The sequence below is a fragment of the Triticum urartu genome, chromosome 3 (assembly GCF_003073215.2).
Source record: "Triticum urartu cultivar G1812 chromosome 3, Tu2.1, whole genome shotgun sequence".
NCBI classification, from domain to species: Eukaryota; Viridiplantae; Streptophyta; class Magnoliopsida; order Poales; family Poaceae; genus Triticum; species Triticum urartu.
The window spans coordinates 6,051,042-6,070,440 of NC_053024.1; the positions used below are offsets into that span (position 1 = coordinate 6,051,042).

At 45.2% G+C, this 19,399-nt stretch overlaps 2 protein-coding genes across 2 annotated transcripts in view; one reads left to right on the plus strand and one right to left on the minus strand.

Moving 5' to 3' along the window:
- Positions 1 to 12,402, plus strand: part of LOC125546443 (alcohol-forming fatty acyl-CoA reductase-like) — a 15,556-nt gene extending 3,154 nt beyond the window's left edge. Inside the window, exon 9 of the mRNA XM_048710707.1 lies at positions 12,399 to 12,402. Coding sequence (XP_048566664.1) covers positions 12,399 to 12,402 — 4 coding nt within the window. The remainder of the gene's footprint in view (positions 1 to 12,398) is intronic.
- Positions 12,403 to 16,092: 3,690 nt separating this feature from the next.
- Positions 16,093 to 17,722, minus strand: LOC125547543 (fatty acyl-CoA reductase 1-like). The gene is made up of 5 exons (XM_048711371.1): positions 17,277 to 17,722; positions 17,115 to 17,196; positions 16,746 to 17,018; positions 16,526 to 16,653; positions 16,093 to 16,381 (listed from the first exon to the last, which is right to left on the minus strand). The coding sequence occupies exons 1-5, from the start codon at positions 17,390 to 17,392 to the stop codon at positions 16,222 to 16,224; spliced, it is 759 nt and encodes a 252-aa protein (XP_048567328.1). The 5' UTR covers positions 17,393 to 17,722; the 3' UTR covers positions 16,093 to 16,221.
- Between the last annotated feature and the right edge of the window lie 1,677 nt (positions 17,723 to 19,399).

Here is a 19,399-nt window from a genome sequence, read left to right on the forward strand (position 1 = left end):
TTTATATACGGGGGCAGGGGGCACCCCTAGACACAAGTTGATCCACGTGATCGTTCCTTAGCCGTGTGCGGTGCCCCCTGCCACCACATTCCACCTCGATCATATCATTGTAGTGCTTAGGCGAAGCCCTGCGTCGGTAGAACATCATCATCGTCACCACGCCGTTGTGCTGACGGAACTCATCCCCGAAGCTTTGCTAGATCGGAGCCCGGGTAGCATCATCGAGCTGTACGTGTGCTAAGAACTCGAAGGTGCCGGAGTAACGGTGCTTGGATCGGTCAGATTGGGAAGACGTACGACTACTTCCTCTACGTTGCGTCAACGCTTCCGTTGCGATCTACGAGGGTACGTAGATAACACTCTCCCCTCTCGTTGCTATGCATCACCATGATTTTGCGTGTGCATAGGAAGTTTTTTGAAATTACTGCGTTCCCCAACAACAAGTACTAATTAAGAGCATGAACTAGTAGCTACTCCTGCTGCTCCCTCTCAGGTAGAATAGCATAGAACATGTATAGCTCTCCTGATTCATCATACTGGAGCATGCAGATGAATCTGTCTCCTAATCTTGGGTTGCGCTTCTCCTTGCTGCCCCCTAGTACTTCTCTGCGATCGTTAACAATTTTGCTCCAATATTTCACTATTAAGCATTCTTCGCTTTCAGAAATTCTGAATGCACTCATGTGCAATGTAGGATATCTTGGCCGTAAGCTAACCATTGACATGTCACCTTTAGTCTCGATCCACTGAGGCACAACTGTCATCGAAAGTCCCTGTTGAAGAACATCGTATAGTAATTAATATACTAAGCAATGAAAGTTTAGCTTCAAAAATAATGTATGCAAAAGATGCACTAATTAAGGACAAATAGTTAAAATCTTACCATCTTTCGATTATAGATGTGACCGTAGTTCAATACGATCACCATTGGTCGCATGTTTTGAGTACTAACATTTCTAAGTTCAGGAAAAAAATTTCTCTTGACAGTATTAAGATCCTCAAGCCATGAAACATAATGACTTATCTCCTCGCAGTTTAGTTGAGCCCCGGGGCAGTAGTAGGTCCTGTCTACCAAGCGCCGGACATGTTTGCTTGAACCGAAATAAGCTGACAATACAAATTAGTTGTCAACTATTTTTGAATAAACTGTATCAAAGACATAAACATATGCATGCATGGTTGAGAAAAACTTACATAATGGTAGAACTGGAGGCGTTTGCACATCGACCCAGATGTCTATATTACCTTCAATATCATCTTCCGGACGAATATCAAAGGTGATAACCATATCAGGCTCAAATGCATAAGCCTTGCATAGTTCTTGCCAAGTTTTGCATTCAAAATGGGTGTATGTGTCTCCATTATATAATTTGACGTTGAAAGTATACCCATGCTCCGTCTTCAAGTAAACTCTCTTTACCTCCATATCATCTATAGCACTAAAACCTATCTTATCCAAGACAAAAATTCTTGCATGGCAGGGGATGCGCTAGTAGAATAGTGAAAATTTAAAATTATAAGTTGAAGCAAATGAAGCATAAGTTTTGCATTCAAATAATAATTGACAAAGTGACTTACTGTATCAACTTCGAATGTCTCATCCAGCTTGATGCTGAAGCTGTTGGGGAACGCAGTAATTTCAAAAAAATTCCTACGCACATGCAAGATCATGGTGATGCATAGCGACGAGAGGGGAGAGTGTTATCTACGTACCCTTGTAGATCGCAACGGAAGCGTTGACGCAACGTAGAGGAAGTAGTCGTACGTCTTCCCGATCCGACCAATCCAAGCACCGTTACTCCGGCACCTCCGAGTTCTTAGCACACGTACAGCTCGATGACGTTCCCCGGGCTCCGATCCAGCAAAGCTTCGGGGATGAGTTCCGTCAGCACAACGGCGTGGTGACGATGATGATGTTCTACCGACGCAGGGCTTCGCCTAAGCACTACAACGATATGATCGAGGTGGAATATGGTGGCAGGGGGCACCGCACACGGCTAAGGAACGATCACGTGGATCAACTTGTGTGTCTAGAGGTGCCCCCTGCCCCGTATATAAAGGATCCAAGGGGGGGTGCGGCCGGCCATAGGAGGCGCGCAGGAGGAGTCCTACTCCTACCGGGAGTAGGACTCCCCCCCCCAATCCTCGTCCAACTAGGAGAGGTGGAGGGAGAATAGGAAAGGGGGGCGCCGCCCCTCCCTCCTTGTCCAATTCGTACTAGGGGGAGAGGGGGCACACGGCCTGCCCTGGCAGCCCCTTCCTCTTCTCCACATTAGGCCCATGAGGCCCATTAACCCCCCCCCCCCCCGGGGGGGGGGGGGGGGGGGGGGGGGGGGCCCCCCCCCCCCCCCGGGGCCCCCCCCCCCCCCCCCCCCCCCGGGGGGGGGGGGGGGGGGGGGGTTCCGGTAACCCCCCGGTGCTCCGGTTTTATCCGATACTCTTCCGGAACCCTTCCGGTGTCCGAATATAGTCATCCAATATATCAATCTTTATGTCTCGACCATTTCGAGACTCCTCATCATGTCCGTGATCACATCCTAGACTCCGAACAAACTTCGGTACATCAAAATGCATAAACTCATAATAACTGTCATCGCAACGTTAAGCGTGCGGACCCTACGGTTCGAGAACAATGTAGACATGACTGAGACACATCTCCGGTCAATAACCAATAGCGGGACCTGGATGCCCATATTGGCTCCTACATATTCTACGAAGATCTTTATCGGTCAGACCGCATAACAACATACGTTGTTCCCTTTGTGATCGGTATGTTACTTGCCCGAGATTCGATCGTCGGTATCCAATACCTAGTTCAATCTCGTTACCGGCAAGTCTCTTTACTCGTTCCGTAATACATCATCTCGCAACTAACTCATTAGTTGCAATGCTTGCAAGGCTTATGTGATGTGCATTACCGAGAGGGCCCAGAGATACCTCTCCGACAATCGGAGTGACAAATCCTAATCTCGAAATACGCCAACCCAACATCGACCTTTGGAGACACCTGTGGAGCTCCTTTATAATCACCCAGTTACGTTGTGATGTTTGGTAGAACACAAAGTGTTCCTCTGGTAAACGGGAGTTGCATAATCTCATAGTCATAGGAACATGTATAAGTCATGAAGAAAGCAATAGCAACATACTAAACGATCGGATGCTAAGCTAATGGAATGGGTCATGTCAATCAGAGCATTCAACTAATGATGTGACCTCGTTAATCAAATAACAACACTTTGTTCATGGTTAGGAAACATAACCATCTTTGATTAACGAGCTAGTTAAGTAGAGGCATACTAGTGACACTAAGTTTGTCTATGAATTCACACATGTATTATGTTTCCGGTTAATACAATTCTAGCATGAATAATAAACATTTATCATGATATAAGGAAATAAATAATAACTTTATTATTGCCTCTAGAGCATATTTCCTTCAGTCTCCCACTTGCACTAGAGTCAATAATCTAGATTACACAGTAATGATTCTAACACCCATGGAGCCTTGGTGCTGATCATGTTTTGCTCGTGGAAGAGGCTTAGTCAATGGGTCTGCCACATTTAGATCTGTATGTATCTTTCAAATCTCTATGTCTCCCACCTGGACTAGATCCCGGATGGAATTGAAGCATCTCTTGATGTGCTTGGTTCTCTTGTGAAATCTGGATTCCTTTGCCAAGGCAATTGCACCAGTATTGTCACAATAGATTTTCATTGGACCCCGATGCACTAGGTATGACACCTAGATCGGATATGAACTCCTTCATCTAGACTCCTTCGTTCGCTGCTTCCGAAGCAGCTATGTACTCCGCTTCACATGTAGATCCCGCTACGACGCTTTGTTTAGAACTGCACCAACTGACAGCTCCACCGTTTAATGTAAACACGTATCCGGTTTGCGATTTAGAATCGTCCGGATCAGTGTCAAAGCTTGCATCAACGTAACCTTTTACGGTAGCTCTTTGTCACCTCCATATACGAGAAACATATCCTTAGTCCTTTTCAGGTATTTCAGGATGTTCTTGACCGCTGTCCAGTGATCCACTCCTGGATTACTTTGGTACCTCCCTGCTAGACTTATAGCAAGGCACACATCAGGTCTGGTACACAGCATTGCATACATGATAGAGCCTATGGCTGAACCATAGGGAACATCTTTCATCTTCTCTCTATCTTCTGCAGTGGTCGGGCATTGAGTCTTACTCAACTTCACACCTTGTAACACAGGCAAGAACCCTTTCTTTGCTTGATCCATTTTGAACTTCTTCAAAACTTTCAAGGTATGTGCTTTGTGAAAGTCCAATTAAGCTCTTGATCTATCTCTATAGATCTTATGCCCAATATGTAAGCAGCTTCGAGGTCTTTCATTGAAAAACTCTTATTCAAGTATCCCTTTATGCTATCCAGAAATTCTATATCATTTCCAATCAGTAATATGTCATCCACATATAATATCAGAAATGCTACAGATCTCCCACTCACTTTCTTGTAAATACAGGCTTCTCCAAAAGTCTGTATAAAACCAAATGCTTTGATCACACTATCAAAACGTTTTATTCCAACTCCGAGAGGCTTGCACCAGTCCATAAATGGATCGCTGGAGCTTGCACACTTTGTTAGCTCCCTTTGGATCGACAAACCCTTCCGGTTGCATCATATACAACTCTTCTTCCAGAAATCCATTCAGGAATGCAGTTTTGACATCCATCTGCCAAATTTCATAATCATAAAATGCGGCAATTGCTAACATGATTCGGACAGACTTAAGCATCGCTACGGGTGAGAAGGTCTCATCGTAGTCAATCCCTTGAACTTGTCGAAAACCTTTTGCGACAAGTCGAGCTTTGTAGACAGTAATATTACCGTCAGCGTCAGTCTTCTTCTTGAAGATCCATTTATTCTCAATTGCTTGCCGATCATCGGGCAAGTCAACCAAAGTCCATACTTTGTTCTCATACATGGATCCCATCTCAGATTTCATGGCTTCAAGCCACTTTGCGGAATCTGGGCTCACCATCGCTTCTTCATAGTTCGTAGGTTCATCATGATCTAGTAGCATGACTCCAGAAGGATTACCGTACCACTCTGGCGCATCTTCACTCTGGTTGATCTACGAGGTTCAGTAGTATCTTGATCTGAAGTTTCATGATCATCATTCATTAACTTCCTCACTATTGGTGTAGGTGTCGCAAACAGTTTTCTGTGATGTACTACTTTCCAATAAAGGAGCAGGTACAGTTACCTCGTCAAGTTCTACTTTCCTCCCACTCACTTCTTTCGAGAGAAACTCCTTCTCCAGAAAGTTTCCGAATTTAGCAACAAAAGTCTTGCCTTCGGATCTGTGATAGAAGGTGTATCAATAGTTCCTTTGGATATCCTATGAAGACACATTTCTCCGATTTGTTCGAGCTTATCAGGTTGAAGCTTTTTCACATAAGCATCGCAGCCCCAAACTTTCAAAACGACAACTTTGGTTTCTTGCCAAACCACAGTTCATAAGGTCGTCTCAACGGATTTTGATGGTGCCCTATTTAACGTGAATGCGGCCTCTCTAAGCGATCCCCAAAACGATAGCGGTAAATCAGTAAGAGACATCATAGATCGCACCATATCTAGTAAAGTACGATTACGACGTTCGGACACACCATTACGCTGTGTTCCAGGTGGCGTGAGTTGCGAAACTATTCCACAATTGTTTCAAATGTACACCAAACTCGTAACTCAAATATTTCTCCACGATCAGATCGTAGAAATTTTTTTCTTGTTACGATGATTTTCAACTTCACTCTGAAATTCTTTGAACTTTTCAAATGTTTCAGACTTATGTTTCATTAAGTAGATATACCCATATCTGCTTAAAATCATCTGTGAAGGTGAGAAAATAACGATATCCCCACGAGCCTCAACATTCATCGACCACATACATCTGTATGTATGATTTCCAACAAATCTGTTGCTCTCTCCATAGTACCGGAGAACGGTGTTTTAGTCATCTTGCCCATGAGGCACGGTTCGCAAGTACCAAGTGATTCATAATCAAGTGGTTCCAAAAGTCCATCAGTATGGAGTTTCTTCATGCGCTTTACACCGATATGACCTAAACGGCAGTGCCACAAATAAGTTGCACTATCATTATCAACTCTGCATCTTTTGGCTTCAACATTATGAATATGTGTATCACTACTATCGAGATCAATAAATAGACCACTCTTCAAGGGTGCATGACCATAAAAGATATTACTCATATAAATAGAACAACCATTATTCTCTGATTTAAATGAATAACCGTCTCGCATCAAACAAGATCCAGATATAATGGTTCATGCTCAACGCTGGCACCAAATAACAATTATTTAGGTCTAATACTAATCCTGAAGGTAGATGTAGAGGTAGCGTGCCGACCGCGATCACATCGACTTTGGAACCGTTTCCCACACGCATCGTCACCTCGTCCTTAGCCAATCTTCGCTTAATCCGTAGTCCCTGTTTCGAGTTGCAAATATAAGGTACACATCAATAACATGTATATCACATATACCTTTGTTCACCTTGCCATCCTTCTTATCCGCCAAATACTTGGGGCAGTTCCGCTTCCAGTGACCAGTCTGCTTGCAGTAGAAGCACTCAGTTTCAGGCTTAGGTCCAGACTTGGGTTTCTTCTCTTGAGCAGCAACTTGCTTGCCGTTCTTCTTGCAGTTCCCCTTCTTCTTCCCTTTGCCCTTTTTCTTGAAACTAGTGGTCTTGTTGACCATCAACACTTGATGCTCCTTTTTGATTTCTACCTCCGCAGCTTTCAGCATTGCGAAGAGCTCGGGAATAGTCTTGTTCATCCCTTGCATATTATAGTTCATCACGAAGCTCTTGTAGCTTGGTGGCAGTGATTGGAGAATTCTGTCAATGACGCAATCATCTAGAAGATTAACTCCCATCTGAATCAAGTGATTATTATACCCAGACATTTTGAGTATATGCTCACTGACAGAACCGTTCTCCTCCATCTTGCAGCTATAGAACTTATTGGAGACTTCATATCTCTCAATCCGGGCATTTTCTTGAAATATTAATTTCAACTCCTGGAACATCTCATATGCTTCATGACGTTCAAAACGTCGTTGAAGTCTCGATTCTAAGCCGTAAAGCATGGCACACTAAACTATCGAGTAGTCATCAGCTTTGCTCTGCCAGACGTTCATAACATCTGGTGTTGCTCCAGCAGTAGGCCTGGCACCCAGCGGTGCTTCCAGGACATAATTCTTCTGAGCAGCAATGAGGATAATCCTCAAGTTACGGACCCAGTCCGTGTAATTGCTACCATTATCTTTCAACTTTGCTTTCTCAAGGAACGCATTAAAATTCAACGGAACAACAACACGAGCCATCTATCTACAATCAAACATAAACAAGCAAGATACTATCAGGTACTAAGTTCATGATAAATTTAAGTTCAATTAATCAAATTACTTAAGAAGTCCCACTTAGATAGACATCCCTCTAATCCTCTAAGTGATCACGTGATCCAAATCAACTAAACCATGTCCGATCATCACGTGAGATGGAGTAGTTTCATTGGTGAACATCACTATGTTGATCATATCTACTATATGATTCACGCTCGACCTTTCGGTCTCCGTGTTCCGAGGCCATATCTGTATATGCTTGGCTCGTCAAGTATAACCTGAGTATTCCGCGTGTGCAACTGTTTTGCACCCGTTGTATTTGAACGTAGAGCCTATCACACCCGATCATCACGTGGTGTCTCAGCACGAAGAACTTTCGCAATGGTGCATACTCAGGGAGAACACTTCTTGATCATCTTATAATGCTACCGTCAATCAAAGCAAGATAAGATGCATAAAAGATAAACATCACATGCAATCAATATAAGTGATATGATATGGCCATCATCATCTTGTGCCTGTGATCTCCATCTCCGAAGCACTGTCATGATCACCATCGTCACCAGCGCGACACCTTGATCTCCATCGTAGCATCGTTGTCGTCTCGCCAATCTTATGCTTCCACGACTATCGCTACCGTTTAGTGATAAAGTAAAGCATTACATCGCGATTGCATTGCATACAATAAAGCGACAACCATATGGCTCCTGCCAGTTGCCGATAACTCGGTTACAAAACATGATCATCTCATACAATAAAATTTAGCATCATGACTTGACCATATCACATCAAAACATGCCCTGCAAAAACAAGTTAGACGTCCTCTACTTTGTTGTTGCAAGTTTTACGTGGCTGCTACGGGCTTAAGCAAGAACCAATCTCACCTACGCATCAAAACCACAACGATAGTTTGTCAAATAGACTCCGTTTTAACCTTCGCAAGGACCGGGCGTAGCCACACTCGGTTCAACTAAAGTTGGAGAGACAGTCACCCGCAAGCCACCTGTGTGCAAAGCACGTCGGGGGAACCGGTCTCGCGTAAGCGTACGCGTAAGGTTGGTCCGGGTCGTCTCGTCCAACAATACCGCCGAACCAAAGTATGACATGCTGGTAGGCAGTATGACTTGTATCGTCCACAACTTACTTGTGTTCTACTCGTGCAAATAACATCAAACCATAAAACCTGGGCTCTGATACCACTGTTGGGGAACGTAGTAATTTCAAAATTTTCCTACGCACACGCAAGATCATGGTGATGCATAGCAACGAGGGGGAGAGTCTGATCTACGTACCCTCGTAGATCGCAACGGAAGCGTTGACGCAACGTAGAGGAAGTAGTCGTACGTCTTCCCAATCTGACCGATCCAAGCACCGTTACTCCGGCACCTCCGAGTTCTTAGCACACGTATAGCTCGATGACTCTCCCCGGGCTCCGATCCAACAAAGCTTCGGGGATGAGTTCCGTCAGCACAACGGCGTGGTGACGATGATGATGTTCTACCGACGCAGGGCTTCGCCTAAGCACTACAACGATATGATCGAGGTGGAATATGGTGGCAGGGGGCACCGCACACGGCTAAGGAACGATCACGTGGATCAACTTGTGTCTAGGGGTGCCCCCTGCCCCCGTATATAAAGGAGCAAGGGGAGGAGGCCGGCCGGCCAGGTGTGGCGCGCCAAGGAGGAGTCCTCCTCCTAGTAGGAGTAGGACTCCTACTAGGAGGGGGAAAGAGGTGGAGAGGGAGAAGGAAAGGGGGGGCGCCGCCCCCCTCCCCTAGTCCAATTCGGACCAGGGAGGAGGTGGCGCGCGGCCCACCTCTGGCAGCCCCTCTCTCTCTCCACTAAGGCCCATATGGCCCATTACTTCTCCCGGTAGGGTTCCGGTAACCCTCCGGCTCTCCGGTTTTCTCCGAAATCACCCGAAACACTTCCGGTGTCCGAATATAGCCGTCCAATATATCAATCTTTATGTCTCGACCATTTCGAGACTCCTCGTCATGTCCGTGATCACATCCGGGACTCCGAACTAACTTCGGTACATCAAAATGCACAAACTCATAATAACTGTCATCGTAACGTTAAGCGTGCGGACCCTACGGTTCGAGAACAATGCAGACATGACTGAGACACATCTCCGGTCAATAACCAATAGTGGGACCTGGATGCCCATATTGGCTCCTACATATTCTACGAAGATCTTTATCGGTCAGACCGCATAACAACATACGTTGTTCCCTTTGTCATCGGTATGTTACTTGCCCGAGATTCGATCGTCGGTATCCAATACCTAGTTCAATCTCGTTACCGGCAAGTCTCTTTACTCGTTCTGTAATACATCATCTCGCAACTAACTCATTAGTTGCAATGCTTGGAAGGCTTATGTGATGTGCATTACCGAGAGGGCCCAGAGATACCTCTCCGACAATCGGAGTGACAAATCCTATTCTCGAAATACGCCAACCCAACATCTACCATTGGAGACACCTGTAGAGCTCCTTTATAATCACCCAGTTACGTTGTGACGTTTGGTAGCACATAAAGTGTTCCTCCGGCAAACGGGAGTTGCATAATCTCATAGTCATAGGAACATGTATAAGTCATGAAGAAAGCAATAGCAACATACTAAACGATCGGGTGCTAAGCTAATGGAATGGGTCATGTCAATCAGATCATTCAACTAATGATGTGACCTCGTTAATCAAATAAGAACACTTTGTTCATGGTTAGGAAACATAACCATCTTTGATTAATGAGCTAGTCAAGTAGAGGCATACTAGTGACACTAAGTTTGTCTATGTATTCACACATGTATTATGTTTCCGGTTAATACAATTATAGCATGAATAATAAACATTTATCATGATATAAGGAAATAAATAATAACTTTATTATTGCCTCTAGGGCATATTTCGTTCACTTGTCTCATGTCCGTGTCCTGAACTTCGATGTTGGTGATGATTATGTTGAACTTGATGATATCTTTTCTTCTGTTACAAAGTGAATGTTTCCTCTTTAAGCTAGCCAGTGTTGGTGATGATTAGATAGCTAGCGTAATGACGCTGATGATTAAATAGTGGTAATTAGACGACTACGATGATTTTTAGCTAGCTAGAGTTTATTTATTTATTAATATGCGATGATGATGATGATGATGATGACGACTACAACTCATTATAACGTAAAACAATCCTAAATTAAATTGATAACACAAATTTAATTTAAAAATACAAAATAAAACAAAAACCCACAAACATTTAGTATCGATTGGTGTTACCAACCGGTACTAAAGGGCTCCCGGCCCCCGGAGCTGGCTCGTGCCACGTGGTGGCCCTTTAGCACCGGTTCGTGCTGAACCGGTACTAAAGGGGGGGGCCTTTAGTGCCCACACTTCAGTGCCGGTTATGGAACCGGCACTAAAGGGCCTTACGAACCGGTGCTATTGCCCGGTTCTGCACTAGTGTTATAGCTTCATCAGGCGCTTCTGTAGAGAGGTCCGGCGCAGAGGATCCCGGAACTGGATCGAACTGATCCTCACCCGATCCCAAGGAGGATCCGCGCGGGCCTCCAGAAACAGCAGCGTCATCAGGCGATGTCGAAGCGGGATCTTCTGTGGTCGTGGGTCGTGGTGTGGAAGCCGATATCATCGCAGAAGATCCGGGCCTGGAGGCGTCATCATGGCCCAATGATTTCCTGGGCCCTGGGCTGAGCAAATCTGCCCCCGCGTCCGCCTGACGAGTGGCGGCACGACATGTGTACACACGCAGTTGGGCCTGACTCTGAACGCGGCCCGAGCCAGTACCAGCCCGCCGCTTGTCAGGCGCGGAGTCACGCGCATGAGGGGGAGCGCTGCCGCCCGCTAGGCTCTGCCGCGTGGCTGGTGCAGATTCGGCGGCGTGCCCGCCTGCTCCTGTTTCGGCTGGCGCGGCAGAATCACTGCCAGGCGCGGGGCCCAAGGAAGATCTGCTGCCTGGCTGCAGCACCTGCGTTGATCCCGAGGTGGATATGTCCCCCGAGCCAGGACACATGAAATAAGGGTCTGCGGCGCCATTTTCTTCATTATTTGCTGCGATTTTTGCACTGTTTTCTTCTGCATCATCACAAAGCTCATGGAGACCATTAGTAGGGTTAGTCAACATATGATCATCACAATTTGTAATACCCCCTTGATCATAGCCAGAGAGATGAGAGGGTAAAAGCAATATTTCCTTGCGGAGTAGGGCACCGGCATTGGGATGAAGATCCGCAAAAGGAAATTTTATCTCATCAAAAACAACATCACGTGAGATATATACCCTACCAGTGGAGATGTCAAGACACTTGACACCTTTGTGTTGGGTGCTATAGCCAAGAAAAGCACACCGTTTTGAGCGAAACATGAGCTTGCGTTGATTGTAAGGCCGAAGATTTGGCCAACACGCACACCCAAAAACACGAAGAGAGGTGTAATCAGGTTTCGTGTGGAGGAGACGTTCCATAGGTGTTTCATTATTTATGACACGACTAGGAAGCATATTGATGATGTGAACAGCTGTTAGAAAGGCCTCATCCCAAAACTTGAGAGGCATGGAGGCTCCTGCGGGGAGGGCCAAGCCAACCTCAACAATGTGCCTATGCTTGCGTTCGGCCGACCCGTTTTGTTGGTGAGCGTGTGGGCATGATACTTGGTGAGATATGCCTATATTTTGGAAGAAGGAATTGAGTTTCTCGTATTCCCCTCCCCAATCGGATTGGACAGCAATGATCTTACTGTCAAACTTTCTTTCAACGAGTGCTTGAAAGTTGTGAAAAACTTGAAACACATGAGATCTTTTTTTGAGAAGATAGATCCATGAGAATTTGCTACAGTCATCGATAAAACTAACATAGTATGTGTGTCTACCAACAGAGAAGGGGGCCGGTCCCCACACATCAGAAAAGATCAATTGCAAGGGTTTAGTGGAGACACTAGTAGATATGGGATATGGTAATTGATGACTTTTAGCACACTGACATGAATCACAGATAGTTTCAACATTGCGCTCACCAACAAACGGGAGCTTATTTTTCCTAAGTAATTTTTCAACCAAAGAAAATGAGGCATGTCCTAAACGATCATGCCATCGTGTGGACGAAAGCTTGATAGCACCACAAGCTTGTTTATTGAATCTTCTAAACTCTGGAATCAACGGGTAGAGCCCTCGAACACATCTACCTCGATAGAGAACTTTCCTCGTGGCCTGATCCTTGATCAAAAAGAAGAAAGGATGAAATTCAAGAAAAACATGATTATCAATAGAAATTCTATGAACGGAGAGAAGATTCTTATGAGCACTAGGAACATGCAGGATTCTTTTGAGATGAATTTTACGACTAGGGGTATTAAAAATTGAGTGGCCAATGTGACTTATACCCATACCTTCACCATTGGCCGTATGAATTTGATCTTTGCCACGATATTTCTCCTTCATTCTGACTTTCTCGAGTTCATTGGTGATGTGGTTTGTGGCACCACTGTCAACATACCAGTTTGTGTCAATTCCATAGGAGCCATCGGCCGCCGCAGCAACTTTCTCTTCATCTTGTGAGGAGTCGCCGTCATCTTCTTCGTAGCGGTACCAGCAATCCTTTGCCGTATGGCCAGGCTTGCCGCAAATTTGGCAGCGGGGTAAGTCCGGACGGGACCGGTTGGAACCACCACTGCCACCACCACGGCGCCCTTTGGAGTTACCAGAGCGCCCGCCGCCGCGTGAATTGTTGGAGTAGTTGTTGGGGTAGCCACTTCCGCCGGAGCCGAACCTCCCCTTGCCACGGGAAGATGAACGCGAGCGAGAGCCACCACCGCGGCCTCTGGATGCAGAGTTGGCCGACGATTTGAAGCCACCGCCGGAGCCATGATACTGCGCCATGCGTTGATCAAAGTTACTGAGCATGGCAAAAAGTTCATCGAGGGTTACCGAGGTGACACGGGCATCTAGTGCGGAGACGAGGGGCTGATACTCTTGGTCCAGCCCGTGGATGATGTAGGAGATGAGCTCGTCATCCTGGATGGGTTTTCCCGCCGCGGCGAGTTCATCGGCGAGACCCCTCATGGCGGCGAAGAAGGTGGCCACCGATTGATTGCCCTTCTGCGCATTAATCAGCGCTATGCGGATGTTGTTGACGCGGCTGAGTGACTGCGACGAGAACATGCTCGCCAGCGCCACCCAGAGTTCGCGCCCCGTGGTGATCGTGGTCACCGTGACGAGCACTTCCTTGGACAAGTGTTGGAGTAGATATCCAAGGACCTGCTGATCCTCCTTCACCCAAAGCGGATGGAGGGGATTCGCCCAGTGGTCTCCTTGTCGGCGGCGTCCTTGGTGGTGAGGACTTTGGCCGGCTCGGTTGCCGTGCCGTCGACGTAATGGAAGACGCCGGCGCCCCGCAGCTGCGGCGTGATCTGTTTCCGCCACAGCACATAGTTGGTGCGGGTGAGCTTCTCCGGGGCTCCACCGCCGAGCATCGACTGGAAGGAGGCGGAGGAGGAAGACATGGTTGTGCGCACGTGATGGAGATGGACTAGCTAGGGTTTCTGGTGGAAGAAGAAGGCTCTGATACCATGTGCGACTTGCGGTAAACGTCTTGGCTTTCCTGGCCAGACGTGTTGCGTGTTAAATAGCTGGATTGCGAGCCCGGATACGCGTACAGGTTGTTGGGATACATCTCTTGGAGAGAAAGAATACTAGAGATAAGAAAGATAAAGATTACATAGTATTCTAGCTAACTAACTACTCCACGGGATGATCTTGTACCGGCGCAACTCCTTGACGTACACGCAATATCTCATGCTTGACAACCTCCTGCCATGGAAGACACTGCACAACCTTGTTCCATGGAGACCTCCAGTGCCTTTTTTTCTTCCTGCTAGGTAATGTGACCACCAATGCAAAAACAACAAGATAGCTAAATAATCTGCATTAGGAAAAAAACTGCATGTAGGAGTATTTTACCAGTCGTGAAATCAGCATTGACAGAGAAAAAAAGAACATTAGATTTCACATAGCTGGGGAATTGTGGAAACCCTAACCTTCTATTCTACTTCAAAAGCATTAACAATCCACAGAAGCAAAACAGACAGCACGTACAGAGGAAGGACAGGAACAGGAAGAAAGACGGTGTTCGTCCAACATGTAGAGAAGTATCACAAATCACTTCATGCTGAAGCTTTTCTCATGATCGCTAATAAAATATCTTTGTCCAACGCTCATAGTTTCAAGTTAAAATCAACTCTTGCAACATCAACTTACAAGCCCAGAATGAAATAAGTCATCAGTTTCAAAAGCAAATCAATAATAGTGGCATACAGGAACCGTATTTGTTGGAGTACGAATGGCACAAATAATAAAATCAATAATCTCAACAAACATAGTGGAAATGTAGGATGATGAGAAAGCGCTCCAAGAGAATACCACATTTCAGCTGCTGATAACATGATCCACGATTATCTTTGGCTTCTTGATGGCCTTCAAATCTTCTACTATGAAGTTGGTTATTTCATCTACTGCGCTATTGACTCTGAGGTGAACCTCCTGGAGACCTTGCAGGGTGTCGACGCCGAGAAGGCCCTCGAAGGCTTCGAACCGCATCTCAATCCTTTCGAGCACCGGCATTGCATATTCTGGAAGCTCAGCTTTGGCACCAGAGGTGCAAAGAAGTGAAGCAGCTTAAGGCTCTTGAATCCTCCCCCGCCAGACTCCGATTTGTTCTTCTCAAGGATGTCCTCTATGGCCTCATCCTGCTTCGCTGCACTCAGCGAAAAGGTGAGGGAAAACAACAAAGGCAGGCCGCAGAGGAGCTCAAAAGTATCAATCTGGAGAACTGTTACAGAGAGCGTCAACATATTTGTAGGCACGACGGTGGTGGTCACGGGCGGCACTTACTGACGGCGAATAGGACATTTTTGTCAGGTGCAAGGGTAACGGCCATCGCACGCGGAGGCTTGACGCGTCAGCGGCAGAGTTTGGCGTTGATGCTCAAGCACACTGATGGTTCCCCGCCGGCTTCTAGCACCCGGTCAGCGGCTCCAAAGGTATGGTGGATACCGAAGTGTGATTCGCGTCGGTGTGGAGTGGCAGCGGCCAGTTTCGCCCCGAGACATGGGCGTCCACCTGATGGCCATTTCGGTGGTTTAAGGTGGAAGACATCCCATCAGTCCGCTAGTGCCTTTTGGCCCTGGCTTGGAGTACTGGTGGAAGCGACTATCGAACATCCGTCTTGAAGATGCTGATTGGAACACCGCTTCATGCCCAAGGTGAAAATTCTTGTTCCGATCTTTGTTGATTGGGCACAGCAGCGACGAACTCGCGTCATTGCCTTGTTAAAGGTGTTATCTACTACTTGCGGTTGTACTGGTCTTCATTGAGTGATCTCGGCAACCAGGATGAAAATCCTTGTCCGGCCGTCTTTGGTCGGACGTGATGATGATGGCACAAGGGCGATTATTCCTTCTTGAAGGCATTGTTGTGGAAGAAGTTGACTTAGTTGTAGGAGGTTCTTTCATATCTTGTAATGGTTCGAGCACTGTTTGCCTTTAGTCCGTACTCTGCTTAATATTTAACAGAAATGGTTCTATGCATCGCTCGATGCAGAGGCCGGGGGCTATCCTACTTTAAAAAAAAGATGAAGTATAATACATATATTCATTTTTTTCTTATAACATTCAATTTTATTGACGCACCATGATACAACATAAAGCTGATACATACACTTTACTTTTTGATAAAATACATAAATTTGTATGAGTTGCATAAGAAATATACATTATGATTGTATTTTTCAAGGCTAGCAAAGTGCGCTTGTAAACACTAACTCAATGACATGTATACTTGACCACACCGGGGATGTGAACACGGTAGAAATAGTCGTCCCAGTCAACGGACTTGGGGTCAAAGTCCAAGTAATAGGACCCATTGTTATTTTGATCCGTGTTCATTGCCATCCTTAGCCTCTCCAAGTTTGTGTCATCAAAGCTTCACATGATTGATAATATCAAGTCAAATAATAACATTTTGAACAAAATATTACATATTGATATATTAAGAGGGCACACTGGTATACCATGTAATTGCTTAAGTGAACTAAAAAAACATTTGACAAGCTTTTAAGTTGCTTACCATCCTTTGAACAAACCGTATGGTGCGTAGAGCTCGACCATATGCATGAAGAATATGTATTTTCTGCTAAGCTTGTTGTAGTACCGTGAGAAAACACCACAAAGGGCAATGTTCAGCAGGCCAAGCATCTGTCCAATTTATCACGGGAGAAGTACAAACATTAGGCTCATTCTCGTGTCATATACGAAATAAACTATTCTATGTTGAATGGTGAGCTAACCTGGAGCGGAAGCTTGTACACGAGGGCGGTGTAAAATCTCAACTGTGCGAGCGTGCTGAAGAACCTCATCTTCTTCATCCGGACATGCTCGCCATTCCTTCCTTTGCACAACGGATTTTCGAAGAAGTAACGGTGCATTGATTCCACAACAAGGGCGGAGGGTGCTGGGTTGCGTAAAGAGGAAGTTACATGGTAGATGGTCTGCGGTTGTTGATCCTTTAACTGTGCTGCCATGGCAACCATCATAGCGTTCACCACAATGTCCCCCGGAATCTGTTCAAACCATCCGCCAAGAAAGCAACACATCTGGTTAACTGGTTCCTTCGTCAAATTTCATTCCACCGGTTTCCGATTTGTAAATGAACTCACCACGTCTATTATTAAATCAAGGTCGCCGATGAAGAATGGCAAGATCTGCTTGGCATAGCCGATCATCACCGAGTCAATTGTTCTGCAAAACATAAAATGATAAGTAGTCATTCACCGTTGGTGTGAAAGATCAAGACACTGAGTTTTTTTTGGTTCAGTAACCTGATTCCTTCCATCCATCCAGGAAATGGCTCCTTGAGTGTACTCGTTATGATGCTCGGGCGGATGATGACCACCAGAAAGCGCCCCCGCAGGTGTCCCATAATCATCTCCCCCATTGCCTTTGTGAAGACATAGGTGTTTGGCCACCCAAAGTGTCGTGCCCTTCATCCATTTGAGCATAAAAACATATAGCAAATGTATCAGTGGAAAAAATGATTGCACATGAATAAGTATGTTGCCGATTTTGGTTTTCTGCTTATTTGTGTGTGTCTGACCTCTTGAGGCCAAGCTCTTTCATTGTTTTCTTCTCAGCTTTCTCTGTGGAACAGTTGGCCCTTAGTTCTCTTCTGGCCTCTTTAATAAGATTTATCTCTGATTCGATGTCTAGATGTGTACCCACCCTTAGTGTCTCACCCATCAAGAATGGCTTCTCTGGTATTAACCCCTCTTGTTCACCAGCTACGTAGGCTGTTCAAGTCATATAAACACTCAATGAGTTACAATTTGGAATTGCATGCCACCACCAACCACAAATGCATAGGTTATATATAGTCCTATTGCTTCACACCAGTTGAAACATGAAGTAACATCTTGAGCTTAGTACACTTGTTTGTGAATGCGCAGACGTTCTTCGCTCCCAAGACATTCACGTCGAAAGCCGCGTCATATCTGAAAAATTGGGATGACATTTTGACCAATTATTCCAGCGCTGTGCCAGTAATATGTGACCAGGAAACACATACAAACCTTTCAGAGAAATTCGTAGTTGCAGCACCGTTAACGATGATGTCTATGTCCTTGCACAAAGCTCTCAGCTGGGCACTATCTAGTCCAAAGTCCTCATGCATGATATCTCCTGCCAAAGGACAGATCTTTTCTTCGATAAAATTTTCGAACCCCACACCATGTTTTTTTTTCAGCAGTTGAAAGATCTCCTTCGCTGTAACCTGAAAATACCATAACAGTATTTGTACTCCACATTGTAAAATTACTCTCTCAGGAGCAAAGTGTACATTCTCAGAGATGAATGCTGCTAATCCAGCTGCAAACTTAGTGGATTAAGAAAACCATTGATTTTTAGGTTTATTGTTTGTCAAGAGCATTTGATGCACCTCCGTACTATTTAGTATAGTGTTACCGTGTACTATCCTACACCTTCCTTATTGTGCTCTCTACTATTCATTCCTTCTGTCGTGTGATAATTTTTTTTTAATGTTGGTCGTGTGGTAATTATGGAACACACAACGATAGATATACTGCAAAATATGCAATGCATTCACTTGTTCCCTCTATATTTCTAGGTAGTATAGAAGGCGAGAGAACAAGTGAGAACAGATTTTTAAGAAACACATTGACGTGTATAAATGAATATGTCACCTCTGTCTGAAGTCGAAGCTTTGCAGATTCAACATTGGGGGCCCGAATTAAGAGGAAGAGCTTCTTCACATCAGGCTGAACCCTCAGTATCTTTTCCACAAGCACTACTTGCAAATCATGCAAGAAAGACCAACATATAGGCCTCTGAGATGATCAGCACGTCCTGAACTTAAACATAGTGAGCATGCATGAACACATACCTTTTCCTAGGAACCCGGTTGAACCAGTAATGAGGATGCTCTTGTTCCTAAAGTATCCTACAACGCTGTCCGCATCCATTTCACCGATCATTGCCATCTACTTTTACCTGCCTCACGAACCGTCAGGTTTATGACACTTGATCAAAGGTGATGGAAGACTACTTGTGTGGTTATTAATTTATAGGGTAGAAAGGGGGTAGGTTTCAATGGTTGAATGGAACAAGGCAGGAAAGGTTGTTGAGGTGCTCAGGGCAACTAATCTCCAATTGCTTGCTTATTTGCAACTAGTAGGATGACCCATGCATTTGCGCGGCTAGATTGACTTCGTGTTATTATACATGTCATTTTAGACTTTGAAATGAACTTTTGTATACACCTTTGTTAAAAATAAGCATACTTATTTTCTTGTATAAATTGTCAATTGTAGTACTCCTCTATATTAATTATCGCCGATTTAGTACAAAGCAACAATTAATATGGATCGAGGAAGTAATAAGAAAAGAATGTGAAAAGTAAAATGAACTATCTTTATCTTGACCAATCTAA

What these genes read in the sequence shown, in the direction of transcription:
- LOC125547543 (XM_048711371.1), bottom strand. Translation starts at nt 17,392, where the DNA reads ATGGGGGAGATGATTATGGGACACCTGCGGGGGCGCTTTCTGGTGGTC. An exon ending in GGATGGATGGAAGGAATCAG is followed by an intron (nt 17,197 to 17,276) that starts GTTACTGAACCA and finishes TATGTTTTGCAG; the next exon opens with AACAATTGACTCGGTGATGA. An exon ending in TGTACAAGCTTCCGCTCCAG is followed by an intron (nt 16,654 to 16,745) that starts GTTAGCTCACCA and finishes TAAATTGGACAG; the next exon opens with ATGCTTGGCCTGCTGAACAT.